Source organism: Protobothrops mucrosquamatus, unplaced genomic scaffold (assembly GCF_001527695.2).
Source record: "Protobothrops mucrosquamatus isolate PMUCROS unplaced genomic scaffold, P.Mucros_1.0 scaffold453, whole genome shotgun sequence".
In the NCBI taxonomy this organism is placed as follows: domain Eukaryota; kingdom Metazoa; phylum Chordata; class Lepidosauria; order Squamata; family Viperidae; genus Protobothrops; species Protobothrops mucrosquamatus.
In genome coordinates, this window is record NW_015386776.1 from 1,233,481 (window position 1) to 1,256,779 (window position 23,299).

The following is a 23,299-nucleotide window of genomic DNA, read 5'->3' on the forward strand; positions in this document are numbered from 1 at the left end:
AAATGAGAAATATAGTCCATAATTATATTTATACGTAAGAGAGAATAGTTATAGGTGCCAATAACACAGTAAATACAAGAGAAGTCTCCAACAGTAAGAAACAGAAAATAAACATACGAGACTGTCTTTCGACTCAAAACTGCTGACCTGAGTTTTCCTTCCTTACGGATTGTGCTCCTGGGACTTTACCAGAGCAAAGGGCATCAGTTGTACTTCAGGAAAACAAGAGAAACACTGACGATGCAGAGAGTGGATATTGGTGAAAGAGAGAAATGAGAGCGCATTGGAGAACCAAAATGCAATCATGCATGAAAGATGTGAGATGAAAATAGAAGGTGGAGTGAGTCAAAAGCCTCAGAAGCTACTACAGCTGAGAAAGTAGTAGCAGGACCTTATACCCACAAGAAGTCTTTCACAGATGCAGCTCAGCTACAGCTATTTAGCAGCAACTAATTGTTTTCACCTTCTTATAAACTGATAAGGCCTGACGAGTCAGAGAAACAACTCAGAAAAGGGAACAATTGCCAGGCTACCTCTAATTCCAGCAGCACATAATGAAGTCTAAGGGCTGGAAGGCAGGGTGTAAGATAGGGATAAATATAAAGTAAAAGAACACACGTAAAAGGAACACATTTTCCCAGTCGGTAAAGGTCAGAGATAAAGTCAGAAAAGTGTACATTTTGCATAAAAAACCAACTTTGTATAAATGTCAAAGGAAAGTATTCAATGTTCTGGTCTGTGGTATATGCTATTACTTCTCATACGGGTCTTTTGTAATTTTAAGTTTATGCACATACCGATTTATTTGTTCCAGTTTATATAACCACTCATCTCATATATGTGACTCACAAAGTTAAAACACACACAAAATACACAAGATAACCAAAATGATACAAAAACTATGAAAACACATTAAAACTATTAAAACCCTGATCTGTGCAAGTGAAATCTAATTATCAATAAAACCATTCAGCAGGCTCCCTACTATCATTACCAGAGTCCTAGGCAAGATGGCAAAACCAAATCTTCAGGCCTTTTTTAGATGCCAATCTAAATTCCTAAGAAATGAGGTGCAAAGAGCGGGTAGCAGAGAAGGCTCTCTTGGATTCCATCAGATAAACATTCCATATTAGATGTAGCATGCCTCTCCAGCCACACCTGATAGGATGGGTAGATGTAACCAGTCCCTCAATATCAAATATTTTTTAAAGTTTAATTATTTCTCCTGTCATTTGATTAAATATGTATTGACTACTTCATACATTTTTGGTTACTTTTCATATATTTGTCTACAAAGGAATGTAATTATTATTTCAGAAAATATAACAAAACACATAGATCTCACATTATTTTCCTTCTAAATGAATAGACTATATGAAAGCCATAATTAACTTTAAACACACATTAAAAATTTGCTGCCAGCAACAGATTGCTGTAAACATGTTTTCTCAAGTCACATTTTAGCAAGTACTCAGCCCTGTTATATCGTCTTTATTTTATCTGTGGAGTCGTAATTTTCTATTAAGTATTCTGAGAGGAAAAAAAGCTAAGTGCTCTGTGGTTCAGATGAAGAGAACAGAAGGAAAGGGACGTTGTCTTACCTGAATGCCTTTTCTCAGCATGGAGATGGAGAATCCATCAATGGGTTTACTCTGTCTTCCTGCCCAATCAGATCAAGTCAGCCAAACCTGCTACGCCTGTCCTGGACTAGGGTGTCCCAGTCTCGACGTGGGTGAAGCCATTGACTGACAGTATGACGTGTTGGCTCACAGAATCTAACCCTATCCCTAAAGGACCTGGTAGGGAGGGAGTGGATTCTCCATCTCCATGCTGAGAAAAGGCGTTCAGGTAAGACAACATCCCTTCTCCAGCACAGGAGATGGAGAATCCACCAATGGGACATACCAAAGCCTACTGTCCCTGTGGGAGGGAAGCACCCAGGTCCGGTGTGACGCCTCGAGGTACAACCTGTTGGAGAACTCTCCTGCCAAAGGACGCCTCCGCAGAGGCGAACCTGTCCAGTTTGTAGTGTCAGATGAAGGGCGAGGGTGAAGACCACATAGCTGCCCTACAAACGTCCTCAATGGACATCTGAGTAGCCCATGCCGCAGAGGTAGCTGCACTGCGTGTTAAGTGGGCCGTGACGCGATGTGGAACCGGCAAGGAATCGGACTGGTACGCCCCCGCAATACAAGCCCTGATCCACCTGCCAATCGTGGAAGCAGACACCCTCCACCCTTGGAAGAAGGGTAGAAGGAAATGAAGAAGGCCTCAGAATTGTGGAAGGCAGCCGTCCGTTTGATGTAACAACGGAGTGCCCTATGGATGTCTAGATGGTGCCATTGTTGTCCCAAATCATGAGACGGATTAGGACAGAAATCTGGGAGCACAATTTCCTGAGCCCTGTGGAATAGAGAGTTAACCTTAGGAACAAAAGTAGGGTCTAAACGAAGGACCACCCGGTCCCGGTGAAAAATGCATAGGTCCTCCCTGATGGAAAGTGCCACCAACTCAGATATCCTCCTTGCTGAAGTGATTGCCACCAGGAAGGCAACCTTGAGGGATAATGACTGCAAATCACATGTCCAGAGAGGTTCAAATGGCGATCTGGTGAGGGCCTGTAGGACCCGCGGCAGTTCTCAAGAGGGATACCTGTGCACCACTGGGGGCTTAGTGTTTGTGGCACCCTTGAGGAATGAACGTATCAATGGGTGTTGACCTAGAGATGCAGCGGTGTCACAGGTAAACAAGGTGGAGAGAGCTACAACCTGTCTGCGTAACGTGTTTGATGCTAAGCCCGTCTAGACCCGCTAGTAGGTAGTCCAAGATCCTTGGAATTGTCAAATCCGATATAGTCAGGTGGTGTGTTGTGCACCACAGACAGAAGTTCTTCCACGTGGCATCGTAAATGCGATTGGTAGCAGGCCGTCGGGAGGCCTGGATCATGGAAATGACGCCTGGTGAGAAGGACTCCTGGGATAGGAGGAGTGCCAGGCGGCTAATTGGAGCCATTGGGGATCCGGATGATGCAGGGCCCCCTGGCTGAGCGAGACGCGACCTGGAGGGATTCTCCACGGTTGAGATATGGAAAGGTTCACGAGGTCGGCGAACCATGGTCTCCGCAGCCAGTACTGGGCCACTAGAAGAACCCCCGCCCTCTCCTGAAGGAGTTTGCGGACAACCGCCGGGATCAGAGGGAGAGGGGGAAAGTCGTAGAGCAGTCCCTCTGGCCACGGACTCCACAGAGTATCCGCCCTCTCTGCCCCTAGGGACGGGAACCGGAAGAAGAACCTTGATAGTTGGGTGTTCGCCGGGGAGGCAAACAGGTCTAAGATCGGTAAGCCAAACCTGTCTGAGATCTCCCTGAAGAGGTCCGGATGTAGGCTCCATTCCGACTGGTCCACTGTCGACCTGCTCAGGAAGTCTGCCTGTCTGTTCGTCTCCCCTGAGATGTGGTCGGCTCTGATGGAGGCAAGGTTGGTCTTTGCCCAGGAGCCCAACAACTTGGCCTCAGTCATGAGGGTACAGGATCGGGTACCCCCCTGCCGGTTCACATGGGCCTTTGCCACCACATTGTCCGTGAGGACCAGCACATGATGCCTCGCAACTCTGTTGCGGAAGTGACGGAGGGCCAGGTGTATGGCCCTGAGCTCCAACCAGTTGATGTTGTGCCTCAGGTCCGACCGGGACCACCATCCTTGAGCCCACTGCGACTGAAGGTGCACTCCCCAACCGAACAGACTGGCGTCCATCGTGAGTGTGAGCCGAACGGGCTCCTTGAAGGAGGACCCTTTGGCCATGGCTGGAGAGAGCCACCACCTGAGAGATTGCAAAGTCTGAGGAGGGACCCTTACCCTTCGGTTGGAGGAGCTGGTGCCCAACCTTTGGGAGGGGAGCAGAAACCACTGGAGGTCCCTGGAATGTAATCTGGCCCAGGGAATAATCGCCATGCACGATATCATCTTTCCCAGTAACTGGGAAAGGATGGCCAGTGTCACTACCCGGTCCCTGCAAACTTTGAGGACCAACTCCCAAATACTGTCCCGACACTCCTGGGACAGGTAGACCTGGCATTCTACCGTGTCTATGATGGCCCCTAGGTGCAATAGCCTGGTCGAAGGAACTGTCTGGCTCTTTTGAAAGTTTACCAAGAACCCATGGTCCTGGAGGACCTTTATCACCAGCCTGAGGTCTGACTGGGCGTCTTGGAGCGACAACTGGATTAGAATGTTGTCCAGGTAGCATTGGACATGGACCGGCACCAGTCTCAGGTGAGCGGCGAGTACCGCCAAGATCTTGGTAAACACCCTCGGAGCCGAAGACAGGCCGAACGGGAGTGCCCTGTGTTGATAATGATGGCCCATATAATTGAACCTTAGAAACCGGTGGTGGTCGAGAAAGATGGGAATGTGGAGATACGCTTCCATGACGTCAGGAAGTCTCCCCTTCTCACGCTGCCCAAGATGGACTGGAGCGTTTGCATCTTGAATTTTCGATATGCAAGATGGTAATTCAGACCTTTGAGGTCTAGGATCACTCTCCATCCTCTCGAGGTCTTGGGGACAACGAAGAGGATGGAGTAGAATCCCCGACCCCTTTGACCTGCCAGCACCGGTTCTATGGCCCTTATGTCCAGGAGGTGACGAATGGCCTCTTGCATGAGGCCCCTCCTTACTGGATTTTTTGATTGAGGGCAAGAAATAAAACGCCCTGGTGGCCTGGAAATGAACTCCAGGGACAGGCCGTGGTGAATGGTGTTTAGGACCCAGGCGTCTATGGTGGTGACCTCCCATTGGTGAGCAAAGAGGGACAACCTGCCCCCTATGGGAGGGACCGCCTGAGAGTCACCTGAACCATCTGAACAGACGCCCTCCCACCCGAAAGGGCCGTTTGCCCTGGAACTGTTGCCTGGGCCTGGCACCCGACCTGTCAGCTGGGCGATCCTGTCTGGGCGTGAAGGGACGGAAGGGTTGTGTATTGTTGGGGCTGTCCTCCATCCTGTTGAAGGCAAACTCAAGTGCACGAAAGGGTACCCCTGGTAGTGAATTAATTGCCAGGTAAGAATTAAGGGCAGGGGATGATAATGATCACCCTGCCCCCCTGGGTCACCAGACCAGTGGTGCTCCCAATGACCGGTTGCGTCTATGGCCGCGGCAAAGTCACCGAAGTGACGACAGCCAGCCTGCTCGTAGGATGCACGGTGTTGCCGGGCCAGCAAGATGATAAGTAGTAACACGGTTTGCGCGGCGGGCGGATCTGTGGGGGCGCAAAATCCCTCGCGTGCTGACCACAGTCCGATGCGCAGCCCGCCAGGAGGTGACCAGGTAGGGAGACACCAGATCGGGTCCTAAATCTTTGTAAAAAAAAAGGTATCTAACAGTAATGGCAGTATGCCTTTAAGGGGATCCCAGAGGTTGTCAGGAGAAAACCTCTTCCTTTGCGGCCCTCAGAGAGTTGCAGAATCCACCGGCCTGCAGGCCAGTGAAACGACTCTGAAGGCCTCCCAAAATGGCGCCCGCGGCCCGGTTCAGCTCTCCTGCGCCAAATTATGGGAAATTAAATCAGTCAGATGCAGGGGAGAAATGGAGCTGGCCCACCCCACTGCTCAAGGACCCTGAGGGAGCTGAGTGGCTGAAAGCAGGGGAGGTCCCCTCCCCCATCGTGTCCTTCGGCTGGGAAACTTCGTCAGCCACGCAAGAAGTCCCTCTGGTGACCACACCCCCTGGGCAGAGGTAGAGGGACCCAGTGGCAAATCAAAGAGAAGAGCCTCGGCTTGTTCAGCCTCAGCCCTGGCCTGTTTTTGTGTATGTGTGTGTGCGCGCGCGTGTGTGTGTTATAGATATTGCTGTTAAACTGTTGAGTTTTCTGTATGCCAAATACAAAATATGTTACTTTATTGTTTTTGTAGCTAAAAGCAAATATAGAACATTTTCATTATGCAAACATGTGCATGTATGAAGCTTAGTGGGCCCAAAACTATATTTCCACTACAGGTAGTCCTCAACTCACAACCACAGTTGATCACAAGATTTCCTTCACTAAACGATACAATTAAATGAGTTTTGCCCCTTTTTATGACCTTTCTTGGCAGTGAATCTTTGCCTTTCAGAAGGTCCCAAAAGGATACCAGTTGCCAAGCATCCAAATATCAATCACATGAACATAGGGATGCTGCAACAGTTGTTAAGTGTGAAAATTGGTCATACATCATTTTTTTCAGTTCTGTTCTAACTTCAGTCATTAAATGAATGGTTGTAAGTCGAGAACTACCTGTATATTGTGTTACTTAAGCTATACTGAAGTGAATGAATTACATCTTTCATTATCCTGTCATTTTTTTCTGTAGACTGAATAGTAAGTAATATTTTACCATATTGCCTGCCTTTATTACCTTAAGTTAGCTTTAAAAAAAAGTATGGGAACTTTATGTTTGCTTTGGTGGAACCCTTAAAAATATTTTACCTTCTTTTGTGAGAATCTATCCAACTCAAAACATTTTAATGAAACAATCTGAGTTAATATATAAGATTTTTCACTTAAAATTATGCAAGATTATATGTGAGAACAGACCATTATTATGTATGTTTTTCAACAAAATAGTAAATACACAATTAAAATATGGCTAAAATAACTGTTTTAGTTGTACTCTCAAGGACCTATCAGAAATATATGTACAGCAATCTGCAACTTCTGTGTTCCTTAATAGGGCTCCACCTTGATATAAGATATGATACTTCTCACAAAAGAGTTGGGTGTCTTCACAGACTGCCCGGGAAAACACCCAGAAAAGAAAGAAGATGCCAACCTCTCATCTAAAGCTGAAAATTGAGCTGAATAAAACTTGTTCTATAGGAATGCTAAAAGAGAACAAAGAATGCTGTAATTGTAGATTGTTATAATCCTGTTAATTATAGTCCATCCAATTCACAATGTAGTTACTACATTTTTCTCAAATTGCACAAATGATAAAGTTAAAGCAAAACATATTATCAATTCAAATCGTTTCTTAGCAAGCTTGAGCTTTATCAAGGGCAATATTTTGATTCCTCTTTCAAGTATTATGATTATTTGTGATCAAGAGTTATGGAGTGGCTGGAAGTAGGGAGATAATAAGGACACCTTTGAACTTCTTAACCCTTAACAAGAGAAGAAAGTGTCATAAAACAAAATAATATGCTTTAGTTCACGGGTGTCCAACTCACTATGTCACGTGACGTGTCGCGACGTATCTTTTTGCATTGCCGGCAATGGGGTGGGCGCGGCTTCGGTATGATGAAACTGGCCCGCGGACCGGCAGTTTGACACCCCTGCTTTAGTTGCTTGATCATCCAATTAGATTTGGTGTCAGTAATCAATAAATAGAACATTTCAAGGTAGATTACTTTCTCTTATTTTGTAGGTTAGTAAATTTTATTTAGCAAATATTATTTACATATTTATTTACTGGATTTATATCCCTCCAACTCCATGAGATCCAATAAACTTAAAAACCTCCATATTGGAACTGATTTAGGCTAATTATAAGGTGATTTTATGAATTATGTTGATAGACCTTTTTTCCTACTGATTTTATATTTTATATTGTATTATTTTATTGCTTATTAATCTCTTGCTATTGTTTTCTCTTAGCTTTACAAACACACAATCATTTAATTCACTTTCTTAATTGAACACTCATCTTATATTCTAGGCTTAATCTTCCATAAGCCTATGAATATTGATTTCTTCTACCCACAAGTCACAACATTCATATAATGATTTTTCATAAGATAACAAATAGTCTGTATATTCGCTTTAATCATATAATGCCACAAGCAATATCCTGCTATTGTAAGAAGAGAATACTGGTCAATTTCGATATGTTTAACCCAGCATGAAAGTAGCATAACTATAATAACCTAAGGTACCCTGACTATATTCATGCAACCATGTGCAAGCTAGAAACTTTTTAGAACATAAATGACTGAAGGCTAAATACTCTAAAACAGCTTCCTATACAATAATTCATAAACTATTATGAAATGCAGAAAAAAGATCCACAGGCCATATGCATGAAAGTGTTATTTTGCATGACAGTTCAGCACTGAGATTAAATTTTCTCTTTATGATACTATACAGGTAAAACAGAAGCAACAAAAAAAAAACCAAATCATACAGGAACTAAACTGAATCCGAAAGACTGAAGTAGTATTTTCTAAAATCCAAATTAATGCTTGAATATCCTCAAAACATCAAACAAACATGAAGGTAAAATAAAGAAGACAAAGAATATCAGAACATAAACTGAACAAATATTGTAGGCTAGGAAAGTCTTTTTTCTAGTCCTTCCAGACATGCAGGGAAGTATGACTCTACCAATTACCTTAATCTAGTGTCAACATATATTTCAGAATGACTTTACCTAAGATTTTACTCTTTTGAGTTTCCAAAGAGATTTACCCATCTAGTGACACAATACAAAAGCTCAGCAGCTGATCAAATCTTTCCCAATTGGAGCATTATAACAGTTTTTAAGAAGCAGCACTCCAATGACATCAATGAGGAAATATCTTATGGTATAAAGATCCATTATCAGAAAAACCAAGCAAAGCATAGAATTTCTTACACTTCAAAATAAACCCAAACCAACTGTTTCCAAATAAATTTGGAAAAGTCTATACTTCACATTAAGATGCCTAGGAGACGAAGCAAAATTCCTTCCAGCCTTAAGATAATGAACAAATCGGCTGAAAAATAAATAAAACAAAACCCACAAACAATTGGGAAAACAACAAAGTTACTTTATGTCTGGAAGAAAATAAGATATTGAAAATACTTGGATCACAACAGAAACTATAAACTAAGAAAAAATTATGCAACTTTGTTTATAGAAAAAAAAAAACAAGAATACAAACATGTCTAGAAAGAGCTGTCTTGAGCATGCGAAACCACGGCCCTCTCTCCACAGAAAACCTCTCTCCACAGAACCAGTCTCTGGTGCCCAAAAGGTTGGGAGCCCCTGGCCTAGGTTACCTTAAACTCATGGAAGAAAAACAGGGCAGAAATATATAATTAATGGCAGGATGAAATACATGTATAAAACTTTCAAAAGCAGCCTAACACCTAAAGTGGAATATTAAAATCATTTCTCATTTAAATTAAAAATGAAACATCGTTCATAAAACCAGAAGCCAAAAAGATCAGATGACAGAGTGAATAAAATTAAATCAAAATAAGCACAAAATAAGAATATCAAAATAATTCATATATTGCTATTTTGTAACTTGTATAAAGACAACTGTACAGGTAGCCTTCCACTCACAACCACAATTGCTAAGTGAAACATTTGTTAAGTGAATTTTGCCCCCATTTTAAGATCTTTCTTGCCACAGTTGTTAAGTGAATCATTGCAGTTGTTAAATAACACGATTGTTAAGTTTCACACTGACTTTGCTTGTCAGAAGTTTTCAAAAGGTGATCACATGAGCCCGGTACACTGCAACAATCATAAATATGAATCACTTGCCAAGCGTCCAAATTTTGATCACATAACCATGGGGATGCCACAATGGTTGTGTGAAAAACAGTCATAAGTCCCTTTTTTCGATGCTGTTGTAACTTTGAACAGTCACTAAATGAATTGTTGTATGTCAAGGACTACCTGTATTTATTATCTATTGTTAGTCCTAAATACTTTTAAAGGCATGGTTAACAATAAATGTTAAAACGTGTTAAACAGCAAGTAAAGCCCCATGAATTATACGAATGGCCCATATTTTAAACATGTATCTAAATAAATGTACATTTCTGCATTAAAAATTAATATTAAAGTAGCCTCACAAAAACGCATTAAAATGCCTTTGATAATGTTGATAAATGAGTTTCCAGACATAATTTTGTATAAGTTAGTTGTAGGGTGATGGCGCTAGATGGTAAAACGCTCCCAACCACAATGTTCCTCTAGATGCCAATAACCCTTGCTTAACTATCAGATCACCACAGTGTTACCGATTTTTTTTTTAAATAACAAGGTATACCTTTTCACAAGGCCTGATGAGTCAACATCCAAGAGCTTAAACTGATTTTTTCTGCAAACACCCAGATAGGGTAGGGACTGGTAATACAGAGAGTTTGGACTAGTTTGAATCCCGTTTTATGGTATCTGGATAGGCTTCTGATCATGAGAGCTGAAAGCTGGCAATACAAGTTTTGACACAGGAAAACATATATAAGCCACATATCAAAGAAAACCCTAATGTTCCTCTTCCAGCTGATGCTGCTCACACCTGTAATATAGATCCACACACTTTGTAGTTCTCGGCCCACCAAAAAATGTTAAGAGAGGACTTCGCAAGCAAAATATTGCCTATACCTACTCTTGATGCTGTTGACCCATTATTCTCAACTGTAGTAATGCTACTACCCAGAGTCCACTTGGTTTCCGCTGTTTGCAAATATGAGGGCACCTCATTTCAGAAAAGGCCACATTTGGGCACCAGCCTAGGTTTATAAAAAAAATAAATTACTGGTCACAGTATATATCTGCTGTTAAAGCAGGATCCATGTCCAGAAGAACCTTTGGACTACATTCTTTTTTTTTTTTTCTGCAGAAGTGAGAATTTCAAAGTTTTAATTAATCCATATGATTATTTGATAAATCGCCATTGTCTTGAATTACCTGTTTCTTCTAATCCTATCCCTCACAGACACTATGTAAAGCCCACATCAAGCCCTTTCTTAATCACAGCTAGAAATGTACAATTGGTTATCATCAGTATGCCTTATGTGTCCAATCACACTTGGCCAATAAAGTATTCTATTCTATACTAGCTGTACCCAGCCACGCGTTGCTGTGGCTCAGTATGGTAAAAGCGTGTGTTGCTTTTACGTCCAACAGATGGCAGTTTTTCAAAAAAAGCATGTTTTACCTGTCACAGGTGTGACATCTATATAATATAGGTATATAAAAACACGCGCGTATTCGAATGCAATGTTGTATCAAAATTTCAAAGCAATCAGTGAAGAACTTTCAGAGATTTAAGATTTTGAACAAACGAACATTTACCGTATATACTCGAGTATAAGTCGACCCGAGTATAAGCCAGGGACCGATTTTCCCACAGAGAACTGGGAAAAATTGGTGACCCGCGCATAAGCCGAGGGGGCATTTTGGCTGTTCCTCCCTGGCCGCCGCCCCACCCCCGCCGCCCCACCCCNGTATAAGCCGAGGGGGGCATTTTTCAGCCCCAAAAATGGGCTGAAAAACTCGGCTTATACTCGAGTATATACGGTACATTTTTATTTATATAGATTGCTGATACCTTATCTCAAATGACAGATGACTTCTCCCAGCAGTTTTAAATAAGATTAAATAGAATGAAGGAAAAACCTGGGCAAATTTCCAAAGAGCCACCTCCCCTGCCCTTGCCCAGATTTCAGCAATAAACACCAGATCTGTCTTTTTGTCCTTGATTAAATGTGGGGAAATATAGTGTTGCTGAACAAATATCTTGCATTTAGCAACAACTAACCAAAGTATGATTCACAGAAATGGGGAATAGCACTGAATTGCTGATCCCTCTTGCCTGGAACAGTCCACCCAATAGGCCCCGTAATAATGTTTCTACTACTACTACTACTACTACTACTACTACTACTAATAATAATAATAATAATAATAATAATAATAATAAAGTTGGAAGGGACCTTGGAGGTCATCTAGTCCAACCCCCTGCTCAGGCAGGAAACCCTATACCCAAACCCAAAACCCACTTATGCATCGTTGGGTGCCAGGTGGGCGTGGCCCATTGGGTGGGTGTGGCCCATTGGGTGGGCATGGCTGCAGTGGTAAGGCAGACTGGGTGGGACTAAAAAGTTCAATCAATCAATTCCAACTTTGCAAGATCTTTTTTTTCCTGCGAGAAGTTGAAATTGACTGATTGATTGAACCTTTTTTTTTTTTGTACACAGCGGCCGAGGCCTAAAGTGAAAAGGTTTTATAAAACCCAGCTGAAGGCCTAGGACTGGGGGGGACGGTGCACGTGCTCACAGAGAGGGCTCTGAGTGCCACCTCTGGCACCCGTGCAATAGGTTCACCACCACTGCCCTATACCATTTCGGACAAGTGGCTGTCCAGTCTCTTCTTAAAAATTTCCAGTGTTGGAGCATTCACCGCTTCTGGAGGCAGGTTGTTCGACTGCTTAGGAAGTTTCTCCTTAGTTCTAGGTTGCTTCTCTCCTTGATTAGTTTCCATCCGTTGCTTCTTGTCTTGCCTTCAGGCGCTTTGGAGAATAGACTCCCTCTTCTTTGTGGCAGCCCCTGAGATATTGGAACACTGCTATCATGCCCCCCCCTCGTCCTTCTCTTCATTAAACTAGATATACCCAATTCTAGCAACCGTCCCTTATATGTTTTAGCCTCCAGTCCCCTAATCATCTTTGTTGCTCTTCTCTGTACTCTTTCTAGAGTCTCAACATCTTTTTCACATCGTGGTGACCAAAACTGGATGCAGTATTCCAAGTGTGGCCTTACCAAGGCATTGTAAAGTGGTATTAATACTTCACGTGATCTTGATTCTATCCCTCTGTTAATGCAGCCTAGCACTGTATTGGCTTTTTTGGCAGCTGCAGCACACTGCTGGCTCATATTTAAGTGATTGTCACTAGGACTCCGAGACCCCTCTCACAGTTACTACTGTTGAGCAAGGTACCCCCTGTACATTTGGTTTTTCTTGCCTAAATGTAGAACCTTACTTTTTTCACCATTGAATTTCATTTTGTTGGATAGCGCCCAGTGTTCAAGTCTGTCCAGATCCTCTGTATCTTAAGCCTATCTTCTGGAGTGTTGGCTATTCCTGCCAGCTTGGTATCGTCTGCAAATTTGATGAGTTCCCCATCTATCCCCTCGTCCAAATCGTTGATGAAGATGTTGAAGAGCACTGGGCCCAGAACAGAGGCCTGGGGCAGCCCACTACACACTTCCCTCCATGTAGATGCAATTCCATTGAGGACCACATGCTGAGTACAGCCGGTCAGCCAGCTATGAATCCATCTGGTGGTGATGCTGTCTAACTAACCCACATTTTTCTATCTTGTCAAGTAGTAGGTTGTGATCTACTTTATCAAATGCCTTACTGAAGTCCAAGTAAATTATATCCACAGCATTTCTCTGATCCACTAATTTTGTTACTTGGTCAAAGAATGCAATAAGATTTGTCTGGCATGATCTGTTTTTGGCAAACCCGTGTTGGCTTTTAGTAATGACTTTGTTTGCCTGTAGGTGTTCGCTGATTCGTTGTTTGATTATCTTTTTCAGAATCTTCCCAGGTATTGAGGTCAGGCTGATAGGTCTGTAATTTCCTGGGTCCATTTTTTCCCCTTTTTTGAAGATGGGAACTACATCAGCTCTTTTCCAGTCCTCTGGTAGTTCCCCAGTGCTCCAGGATCTTTGAAAGTCATTGTTACAATTCTCCCCCCAATTTCCCCTCCCTGTAGCCTCCTTACCCTACCTTCTCTTGGCTCTTGAGAGTATTCTTCCACCAAATACAGATGCCTTTTTAAAAAAAAAATGCAGCAGCCTTTTTCTCCTTTGCCAAGAAATGCCCCTTTGTGCTCTTTTTTGTTTTGCCACACAAAGCCAGCCACATATGGCCCAGCATGCAGGTTGCACATGCCTTGTCATCAGTAGGAGAAAGAAGAAGGGCAACTGGGACTGGGCAACTGAGGCTTCCTGGGATGTGGAAAGCAACCCAGAGCCACACAGTTCTCAGGCCACTTGCTATCCAGAGAGGCAAGGTGCAAAGTGGCCAAAAGAGCACAGATGGGGGGGGGGGAAATAGGAAGGTGAAGGAGTTGCAGGTAATCTCTTACCTTATTGAGGCTTGGGGATGGGTAGGTAGGACGAAGCCCAGAATGGCTTGAATTGGGATGGATCCTTGGTTAATAACCAGTAGGATTCACTTAAATACAGCCATAGGGAGTGTTGGGATTGCCATTGCTAAATGACGCAGAAATGTGAGTTGATGTTTTACAACGGCATTGGTTATTGACCAAAATTCAGGTTCCAATTGTGGTTGTAAGTCTAGTACTTTCAGTGGACTGTACTGCCGCTGAATCGCCTTCTGAGCCCCAGGCTGTAGATATACAACTTAAATATCATCAACATATCCAGCAGCTTCATGTAAATATGAAAAGGAATAGGAAAGTATTCACTACTGATTTATCAATTTAAAAACTGCTATCTTGATTCAGAATGGCTTCAAGTTATGTTGTTGTTAGTTGCGAAGTCGTGTCCGACCCATCGCGACCCCATGGACAATGTTCCTCCAGGCCTTCCTGTCCTCTACCATCTTCTGGAGTCCATTTAAAGGAAGGAAGCAAAGCTGACTAAATTATCAGATATTTTGCTTCTAGTTTATGAGTTTCCACTAGAAACTATCTCAATGTTTCCACCTCTCTGCAATTATGAGGACTAAGTCTGTTTTTTCTACAGCGGGTCTCCAACCCCTGGTCCGTGGACTGGTACTAGTCCGCAACATGCCAGAAACTGGGCCGTGCAAATAAGTGAAGCCCCATCCGCAGGATGCAGGCAGCACATGAAACCACGCCCCTTCAATCTGCAGAAAAACCTCTCTCCATGGAACCGGTCCCCGTTGCCCAAAAGGTTGGGGGCTTCTGTTCTACAGAATGCTGGAAATAAATATCCAATTCTGCATATTAATAGGTACATATTTACATATAAAGTACTCATCTTCACAGGTGTGTTTTATATTTTTAAGATATTTATATTTCTTTTTGTTATCATTTAAATCAACTAAGAATTTTGCCTGCATAAAGCCCTTACTTAATACAGTAACTTCTCATTTAGCAACTATCTTAGTTAGCAACCATTCACAGGTCTCCCTTTTTCTCAGAAATATCTTTATTTAGCTAATATTTCGCTAAAGAACCTGGTTATTGGAATGGAACTCAGTCACTAAGCAAGAAATGGGGGTATGTAGATGCTGTCCTAAATACAAATTTAAAAGTTGTTCTACAAAAAAAATTTCTAGGAGTGCTAAATTTCCCATTTATTATTGCATAATTCTCGATTTAGTTCTTTTCCACCAGTGTTATTAACTTACTTCTGAAAACTAAATATAAAAGTAGCAAACCAAACTTTTATATTACTGAACTATATAACAGATTTCTTAATTCAGTTTTCTTAGGGAAATGTCTCCACATATTATAAGTACTGTGAATTATCTCTGGACCACAGTAGGATAGCATCCGTTCAGTCAGGAATGCAACACTAGAAAAATCTTACATCTTTTCAACTCTTAATTTAGGAAAAGCATTGTTATTAAAATGTATGTGCCAATTAACTTCCAGTGACTCTGGGCCCTTTACAAATGATTTAAGACATAAAAAATGACAATAAAAACCAAAAAGAAACAAAAACAATACAGATGGCAGAAGAACAAACTTGGTGGAAGCAAAAGAAACAACCTTAATTAAAAAGAGGCCTCAGTCATTCTCACCAAAGGCTTAAGTGAACAGTCAGGTCGACAAACAAGGTTTCATTGTAAGTAATTATAGAGATGATTTTGCCTTTAAACCTTGAAGGAAAGAAAGAACCTAGTCCATATGTTCTGCTTATTTTGGAGATACTTTAAAAAGCTCATATAGCCCATTTGTCCTCGAAAAAATTGAAATGGGAAATCGTAAGAGACATAAATTGGATCCCAAAGGCTCATTCCACCAAATATTAAGAGCGGCCACTTCACAATGGGAAAATGGCTGCAGGTAACCAGAGATCTTTGACTAACTATTAAGAAGTTACAGAACTGTAGACTTCTAAGGGAAGAATAGAGAGCTAAGACATCTCCAATAGCTAAGATTAAGAAATCTCTAAATCAGCAGACACAACATCTCTGGCCAAGACTAAAGGACCAACAAGTACATTGGTCCCACAGAACCTCTCTTGGTAAGGAGAGAACAACAGATCACTTACTTGTGCTCTGGACAGCTGCTCCTCACAGACAGACAGCAGGACATCAATTTCCAACAAATTTGAGTGCTAAGAAACGAAAGGAAGCAAACATGCTTTCAACTGTGCGCCTTTTAAAGGATACTGGATTCACTAACCTCACTTTCAAACCATTTTGGAATCGAACGATTTTAAAGCTCACAGAAAACTTCAGAATGACAAGTTTGAAAAGCTACCTGTAAATTTAACTTTACTCTTCAATAAAATATAAATTAATGTTTAAGAATGTAAAGAATTGGAAATGAATGTCAAAAATCTAAGTAAGATTTTGATCTAAGAAAGTTATAAACGAATTAAAATACAAGACAAATTTGAATTATTAGAACTCTCCTATAAAATTTTGGAAACAATAAACACACAACACCATACAAACAGTGGGAACTAAATTGCTTAGTCTACCCTAACAAAAATTAATGACTATGATTTCAGAAATTGGAACTAAAGATTCCTGGCTGAAAGAAAAAAAGGTGATGAAAAGTCTGTCTTGTGTTTTTGCAAACTGACAGAAAATGCTATGATATTTGAAATACTCCAGGAGATCTTTGCAGATGGAGTCAGAAAATAGCAATTACAATGTTAGCAATGATGCAGGCTTCTATGGATAGACTATTTCCAAAAAAAGATGTTAAAAAAGATATGGCAGAAGTAAAAGAGACACAAAGAGTAAAACATCTTGGGAAAAAAGAGATGAAATAAATTTTAGGGGGGAAAAGTTTCATGATAAAGAACTGAAATGTTTTCCTGTTGCAGAAAAATAAGAACATAAGGAAATTGAAGAAATACTTTAAAAATATGGCTTAGAAGACAGAAAAGATAAAGTGGAAATACAAATGACAAGTCAAGAGAATGACCTAGATAAGAACTTCTTACGACTTGTAAAAAAATTGGTTAATGAAGAAACCTTTGAGATGGGAAAAAGAAAATCTGAAGAGAGATTCTATGACAATATTTGAATGAATTAAAGATTACGATTGGAGAAAAAGGAAATAATATAAAATTGGTTTGTTGAACAACATTAAAATGGCATATTTGTATACCTGGAACTTTTTGCATCTGGATTTGCGTAAGGAGAAGGAATGGGTTATGGGAAGAAGAAATACTTATTGCAAATATTTTTACCATATAGAGGATGAAGAATTATTAATTCTGCTTGTACTTGTTCTGATGAAGATCAGAAGTCACTTCTTTAAATATTTCCTTTTCTCTTTTTCTTATTTTCTTTTCCCTCTTTACACATTTTTTTCTTTATTCCTTCTTTTTCTGAGTTTACTTTGTATTTTCTTTTACTACTGTTATTAGAATACTTGATAAAAACTATTTAAAAAAGTAAAAGTTTAATTTTTTTGTTAAGGAACAGAGCAACAGGACACAATTAATATTTACATTTTCTATGTTAAATATGTGTTCTGTATTTTTTCATATCTCAGAAAGAATTCTCAAAAAAGAATATAAACATATTATCCTCAAATTGTAGAAATATTATTTTTCACGTATTTGTTCTACAGCAATTATATACAGACCTTAGTCATATTATGCAAGATTGTGATTAAGAACACTCTGAAAAATACCAGGAGGTGTAATACAGTACTTATAACTGAGAACTAAAATATAAATAGGAACAAAAGGGAAATAAAAAAAACATGTTATTCTTTACCAATATCAATAAACAGTAATATAAAAATACACATAAAATCCACATTCTACTTCTTCATTACTAAAAAACAACCAAAATAAGTATCAAAAATTATTTTGCTAAACCAAAATTCTGTTATAGTGCATTTGAATATCCAGCAAGTAATGTTTCTATTCCACTCCAATCTGTTTTGTTGTTGATTTAGGGCTCTTCCTCAAACTTACGGAAATAACAACAAAAATGATGGATGTAATTGCTTGCAGAAGACTAAAAGGCTTAACCTTTAATTACTTCAGCACAATATCCAGGATGTTAAGACAGTGCAACAACCCAACTGCAATCATGCAGCTGTTCAGGGCAAAGCTTTATTGTATAACTCAGAACTATATTGTAAGAGGAGAGGAACAACTTTTAACGAAAGTTTATAGTTTGTTGTACAATTACAACACTAGTTTCCCATTTACAATTATCTGGTCCATACTGTTGAGTTGACATAATGCTGCAATCAGGAAACCATTAACTCAGATATGAGCTAATCTTCAATACCACAGCATAGACTGACAGAAATCTAAGTTCCAGTTTTAAGGAATACACCCATGTTTCTATAGAATACAAGATAAGGAACAAGAAAGCAATAAGAGTGTTTAATAAAAAAAGTCATCTACAATTAGGATACAATTATAAGATTGACAAGCCTATGATTTACATAGCTTGATCATTTTACAGCCCCACAAATGCCCAAAGACCCAGCAAAACCTGATAAAAACATATTTAAGGTTTATTCTTTTAAGTAAAATATTCAGATATAACCAGCCTGTATTTATTCTCTTAAACCCAGCAAGCATAACAAATACTCTGGGATTAGCAGCTTTTAATGTAAGGATATGGAAACATCAGATTATTTGGTCCATTATACTACACACACACATACAGATATTCCAAAATATCTTTGTTAACACAAATGTAAACTGAAAACTGTGTTTCAAAGTAGATATTATTTAGGGTAATCCAGAATGATTGATACATTAATTTTTAATTTTACTGTAGAAAGCATGTAATATTTTTATCTTTTATTGAGACCAGCAGAGAAAATTATATAATTTATCAGTTTATATAGTATTTTGAAAGTAAATCTAATCTGCTGCATAAACAAAAATTAGCCTCATCACAATCACTATATGAACATTAAACATAAGATTTCCACATAGAACATTTACACATTCATTTAAATTTTTTAAAGCAAATGTCTATGTACACAAGATACAGACATTCATATAGCATTAACTTATACAAATGAAGAACATGATATATTTATATCATCTGTTGAATTTCCTCACAATATTTGGTTTCCTGCTTCTAAACCCAAGTTAAACGCATCTGGGTTGTTACAGCAAAGTAAAGTAAGGAGCGATATGTGTACTCAGAAAATATTTAAAATCAACTAATTAATGATTACACAATGATTACACAATACAAATACTGAATCAAGCTATAAAATCATATTGTGCACAAATATGAATCTCGTAAACCCTGATTACAGTTCCAAGGGCCTATAATTGACAATCAGGAAAGGCAGCTGTGGGAATTCTCTTATTGTATATAATAAACTCATCCAATAATGATAATGATTGAATAATTAAAATTCATAGATATAATCCAAGTATGCGTTTCATATATTTATAAAAAATTGAAAGGCTTTGAAATATAATCTGAAGTGTAAGAGGAATTTCAAGATATATTGATTAGACTAAAATACATTTTATATCAGGAAACAAAACAGCGTTTCCCTACTCAGAAGCAGCGCGACTTGGAGACGGATTTTAATGTATACTTCAGGGAAGGCGTTTATCCTATGTAAATTATGCAAGCATATTAGTTGGAAAACTGCAGCTCTTTCTGAAGTTATATTAGCCGTATGAATTTGTGTCTTGCATTGCTGTAGATATCAAAGAATGCCGATCGGTTTCGTCATTAGCGCAAAAGCGCCGAATGCTAGTGAATTTTGGGAGTCCCCCTTTCCCCTTACACGATTCTGCTTCAGCAATTCCGTACTTTTCTACTCTATGCTCCAATCACCCATTCCAAGAAACCCAACACTCTTCTCAAACTGCGCTCCCATCTGCTGTTTTGGCCCAGGCAAGAGGAGGAGTCGGAGAAATAATCCAAACAGCTAATCGCGCTTTCGGTGCCCCCGGACCTTGTAGGGGCAAGAAAAGATTATCGGGACACGTGCGCCAGGGAATCTGGTCGCAAACTCGACTATTTGCTCTGCCTCTTAGTGCCAAAACCAGCCTCTCTCTCTCCCCTCCCCGCACATACTTTTTGGTTCCCGCCTCTCCCAACTTTTCCACTCACTCTTGGTGGCGGCGATCAGCGTCTTGCCATCCTTGAGCAGCTCTTTGATGAATTTGTTGGTTTTCTCCAGCTCCGCTTCGTGAGCTCGTATCCTTTCCCGGAACCAAGGGTTGTCCAGGTAGCAATCGCTGAACTCCAAAGGCTGCAGTCCCATGGCTGCTGAGGCGGCGGCAGGGCTAGACCAAAATACTTCAGCCTATCTAATCCTTCTCCGAGAGGCTGCAGGAGGAGCACGCCCGCCTTCTCCTCCAGACCAGAACCGGTCCCTACAGCGCCTCACCAGGGCAAAGCCGACAGCCGCCGAGGACTATCCCAGCCCCTCTAAAAGAACCGCGGGAGAAACGGAGGGCTTCGGCGCCGCCGACGAGCAACGCCACAGGAAGGAGACTGGCGGGGAAGAAGTTGGTCATTGAAAAATCCGCCACCAGCTCCACGCACCCTTGGACCGCCTCGGGTGCTCCGCTGGAAGTCGAGGCAGAAGCTGGGCTGCTCTGAAGGAGCTCCGCGGACAAACCTCCCCCCGCGGACTGGCTGGAAGAGGAGACTAAGGCGGCCCGCATCTGCATTCCCTCCCTCAGTCCCGCCTCCCTCCCAGGCTGAGTCTCCACTCCTGGCCTTCCCGCCTCCGGTTTTTCCAAGTTTTTCCAATCCGACACCGAGGTTTTCTCGCTCGGCTCCTCCCTCCGGCCGTCCGGGTCTTGCCGCTCTCACGCTCCTCAGGGTGACGGAGGAGGTCTCCCTTGGGCCTGCAACAGGGCGTCAGCTTCAGTCGCTGCTTTGGACTCCGCGGTCTCCAACTCTTTTGGGACGGTTTAGATTAGAATAAGCCGCAGGGAACAAACGGTGACGTTCTCGTCAGTCGTTCGCACGAACATCGTTCCGTTTATTCTGCAGCCGAAATAAAAGGATCTCGACCAGCGGCGGTAGTGGCCGTTGGGCTGCAGTTCTTCTGGCTGCAAACCAGTGCAATAACATGTAACGTTTGTGCCCGTGTGGTTACCAAAACACGGTCCATAAAGTGAGGGTTATTTCTGAATAAATGAATTTAAAACCTTCCTCCTCCTCCCCCCCCCCCCGGTTACACTGAATAAAATCAACTTTCCGAATCTTGATCTTTAAAGCAAACTCTCCGCAACTGGTGGATTTCCCCTTAACTCCACAATTTTAATTCATCCTGGAAAGCTCTGGTGCACCCTAACTCGGGAGTAAGTCCCTTGCACTCAGGGCTGACTTCTAGGCGTGCATGAGTATGCGTATGTGTACGAATCTACTGAGAAATAAGCCTTAAGTAAATAGGGATCGATGCACGTAGAACCGCACTGGGAAAAGAGGGAGAGGCACTAAGACCTGAACATTGTTTCTCTAAACTCGGAGGGGAGGGCGGTGATGACGACAGGCGCCGCGAGGCCACGCAGAATATGGCGCCGCCCTTTTCCCTGCCTCAGAGAGGCCTCCACTGGCGGGCTCGTCAACGGCGGCCGCTTTCTTTGAGCTCCGCTTTCGCCTTTCCTCAACATTCAGCGCGGAGGGGCGAGAGATCGAAGTGGAGCGGAGAATGTGCGTGTGAAAGTCAGTGGCTGCGTCCTGATTCCTCCTCTCCCGGGACTCTTTCTCTTTGAGAACCGGCCTCTGTTGTCTGAGGAAGCTCTGGCGAGTGCGGGTGATTCGGAAACGTTATTCTGGCTGCCATAAACACGCGTCTGCCTAACACGAGAGAGGGTCTTCCGCGCGTGGTTTTGTAAGTGAGAAGCCGGAGGTCCGCTTCCTCTTCGCCTGCCCTTGAAAGTGATTTTAAGTGGTTCGCCTTAAAAAAAAGTTTTAAAAGGTTAAGTAAGATTCCATGTCGTTTGTTTTTGCATGGGGAGGGCGATTTGTGTGTGAGGACCTTCATCAAGACTAGCATTTCTGAATACATATTAGTAAATAAGACTTACCGAAAGATAATTGCTGCTCTCGAGTTACTACGTGGCCTCTTCACAAGAGACATTGGCGCAAAAGTTGTTGTTTTAGTAACCACACGAACACAAACTTTACATGTTATTGCACTAGTATTGGTTAGGTTTATATTCTGCCTTTCCTAGAGGAGTTCAATACTCCCAAACCTTTTTCTCTCAGTAGCCTTTTTTACTTTTGAATTGTATACAGGACACCAAAAGAGCTTTTGTTGTATGGGTTGACATTTAAGGTATTGATATTAACGTTTAAAGTTTTAAATTATACAAAGTTTGGGACCACTTTTCATGTAATTCCATCAATTTGTTAATATCTATGGAGCATGTCTTATTTATTTACAAGTAAGGGTAGATTGGTTGCTCCTGGAAAAAATACAATTATGTTATTTCTTCCTATAGATTTACTCAGATCCTTTAGCAGTATGTCTCAAAAGCCATGTTTTAGTAATAGGTTAGCCATAATGCCACTGAGTATTATGTAACGCTTTTTCAATAATGTTATATGTACCTGTAGAATTTTATATTCCACCTTAATGGAATTTATTGTTGTTTCATGATATCCATTTTCCTAAATTGTGTGCTGAGTAGACAGCTATACAAATTAAACACATAAAATGTTTGTTTAGTAGGGCTCTACATATTTTAAATAAGCATTTAGTTATTGCATTTGAACATACCAGTATTTCTTTACTGTGTATGTAACTGGGTTTACCCTAATCACATAATCTAATCACTTTATTTCTTTGGACAGTCTTGGGTATTTTTCAGAGAATCCCGAAATTCCTTGAACATATTTTCTGTTCTTTGAATCTATTTTGTAAAAATGAGGGCACATAATTTGATGCAGCTAATAGCAGTAGAGGTTAGAACTAATTTGCTTAACTAATAACATTTTAAGTAGAAAAGCTGGGCCATTGATTTAGAGCTGCAAGCAGATTTTTCCAGCAATATCCACAAACATCTTGAACTACTGTGCACATCTTCTCCAATCAGCTAGATATCTCAATGGCATAACAATTCCAAAATTCAGAAGGGCGTTCGTTATTCTTAGGCAGATTCAATGCCCTTCCAAAACCTGTTACTGAAGGAAGATACCAAAAAACTCTTCTTCCAATGGAGACTGTGTGGTGGGGGAATAATTGAACTAATGGAACATGTTACTCTGTATTGCCTTTTCTCTGCAGGTGCTCGCCCTAAATATCCTGGTCATTCAGATTTGTTTTATCTCAAGATCTTATTATTGGATCAATCTGATATTATTTCCTTGAGCACAGCCAAATACTGTTTTATAATCTGTACAGTACCCCCTAGTTTTAACTCCTCTTTTTTTTCCTTTTGTCTTAATTATGATTCC

General features: G+C 41.1%; 1 protein-coding gene across 1 annotated transcript in view; it reads right to left on the reverse strand.

Annotated features, from left to right (window-relative positions):
- The window catches only part of ARHGAP10 (Rho GTPase activating protein 10), a 103,627-nt gene extending 83,404 nt beyond the window's left edge, over positions 1–20,223 (reverse strand). The window contains exon 1 of the mRNA XM_015816448.2: positions 19,994–20,223. Coding sequence (XP_015671934.1) covers positions 19,994–20,147 — 154 coding nt within the window. The 5' untranslated portion in view covers positions 20,148–20,223. The remainder of the gene's footprint in view (positions 1–19,993) is intronic.
- Positions 20,224–23,299: the final 3,076 nt, after the last annotated feature.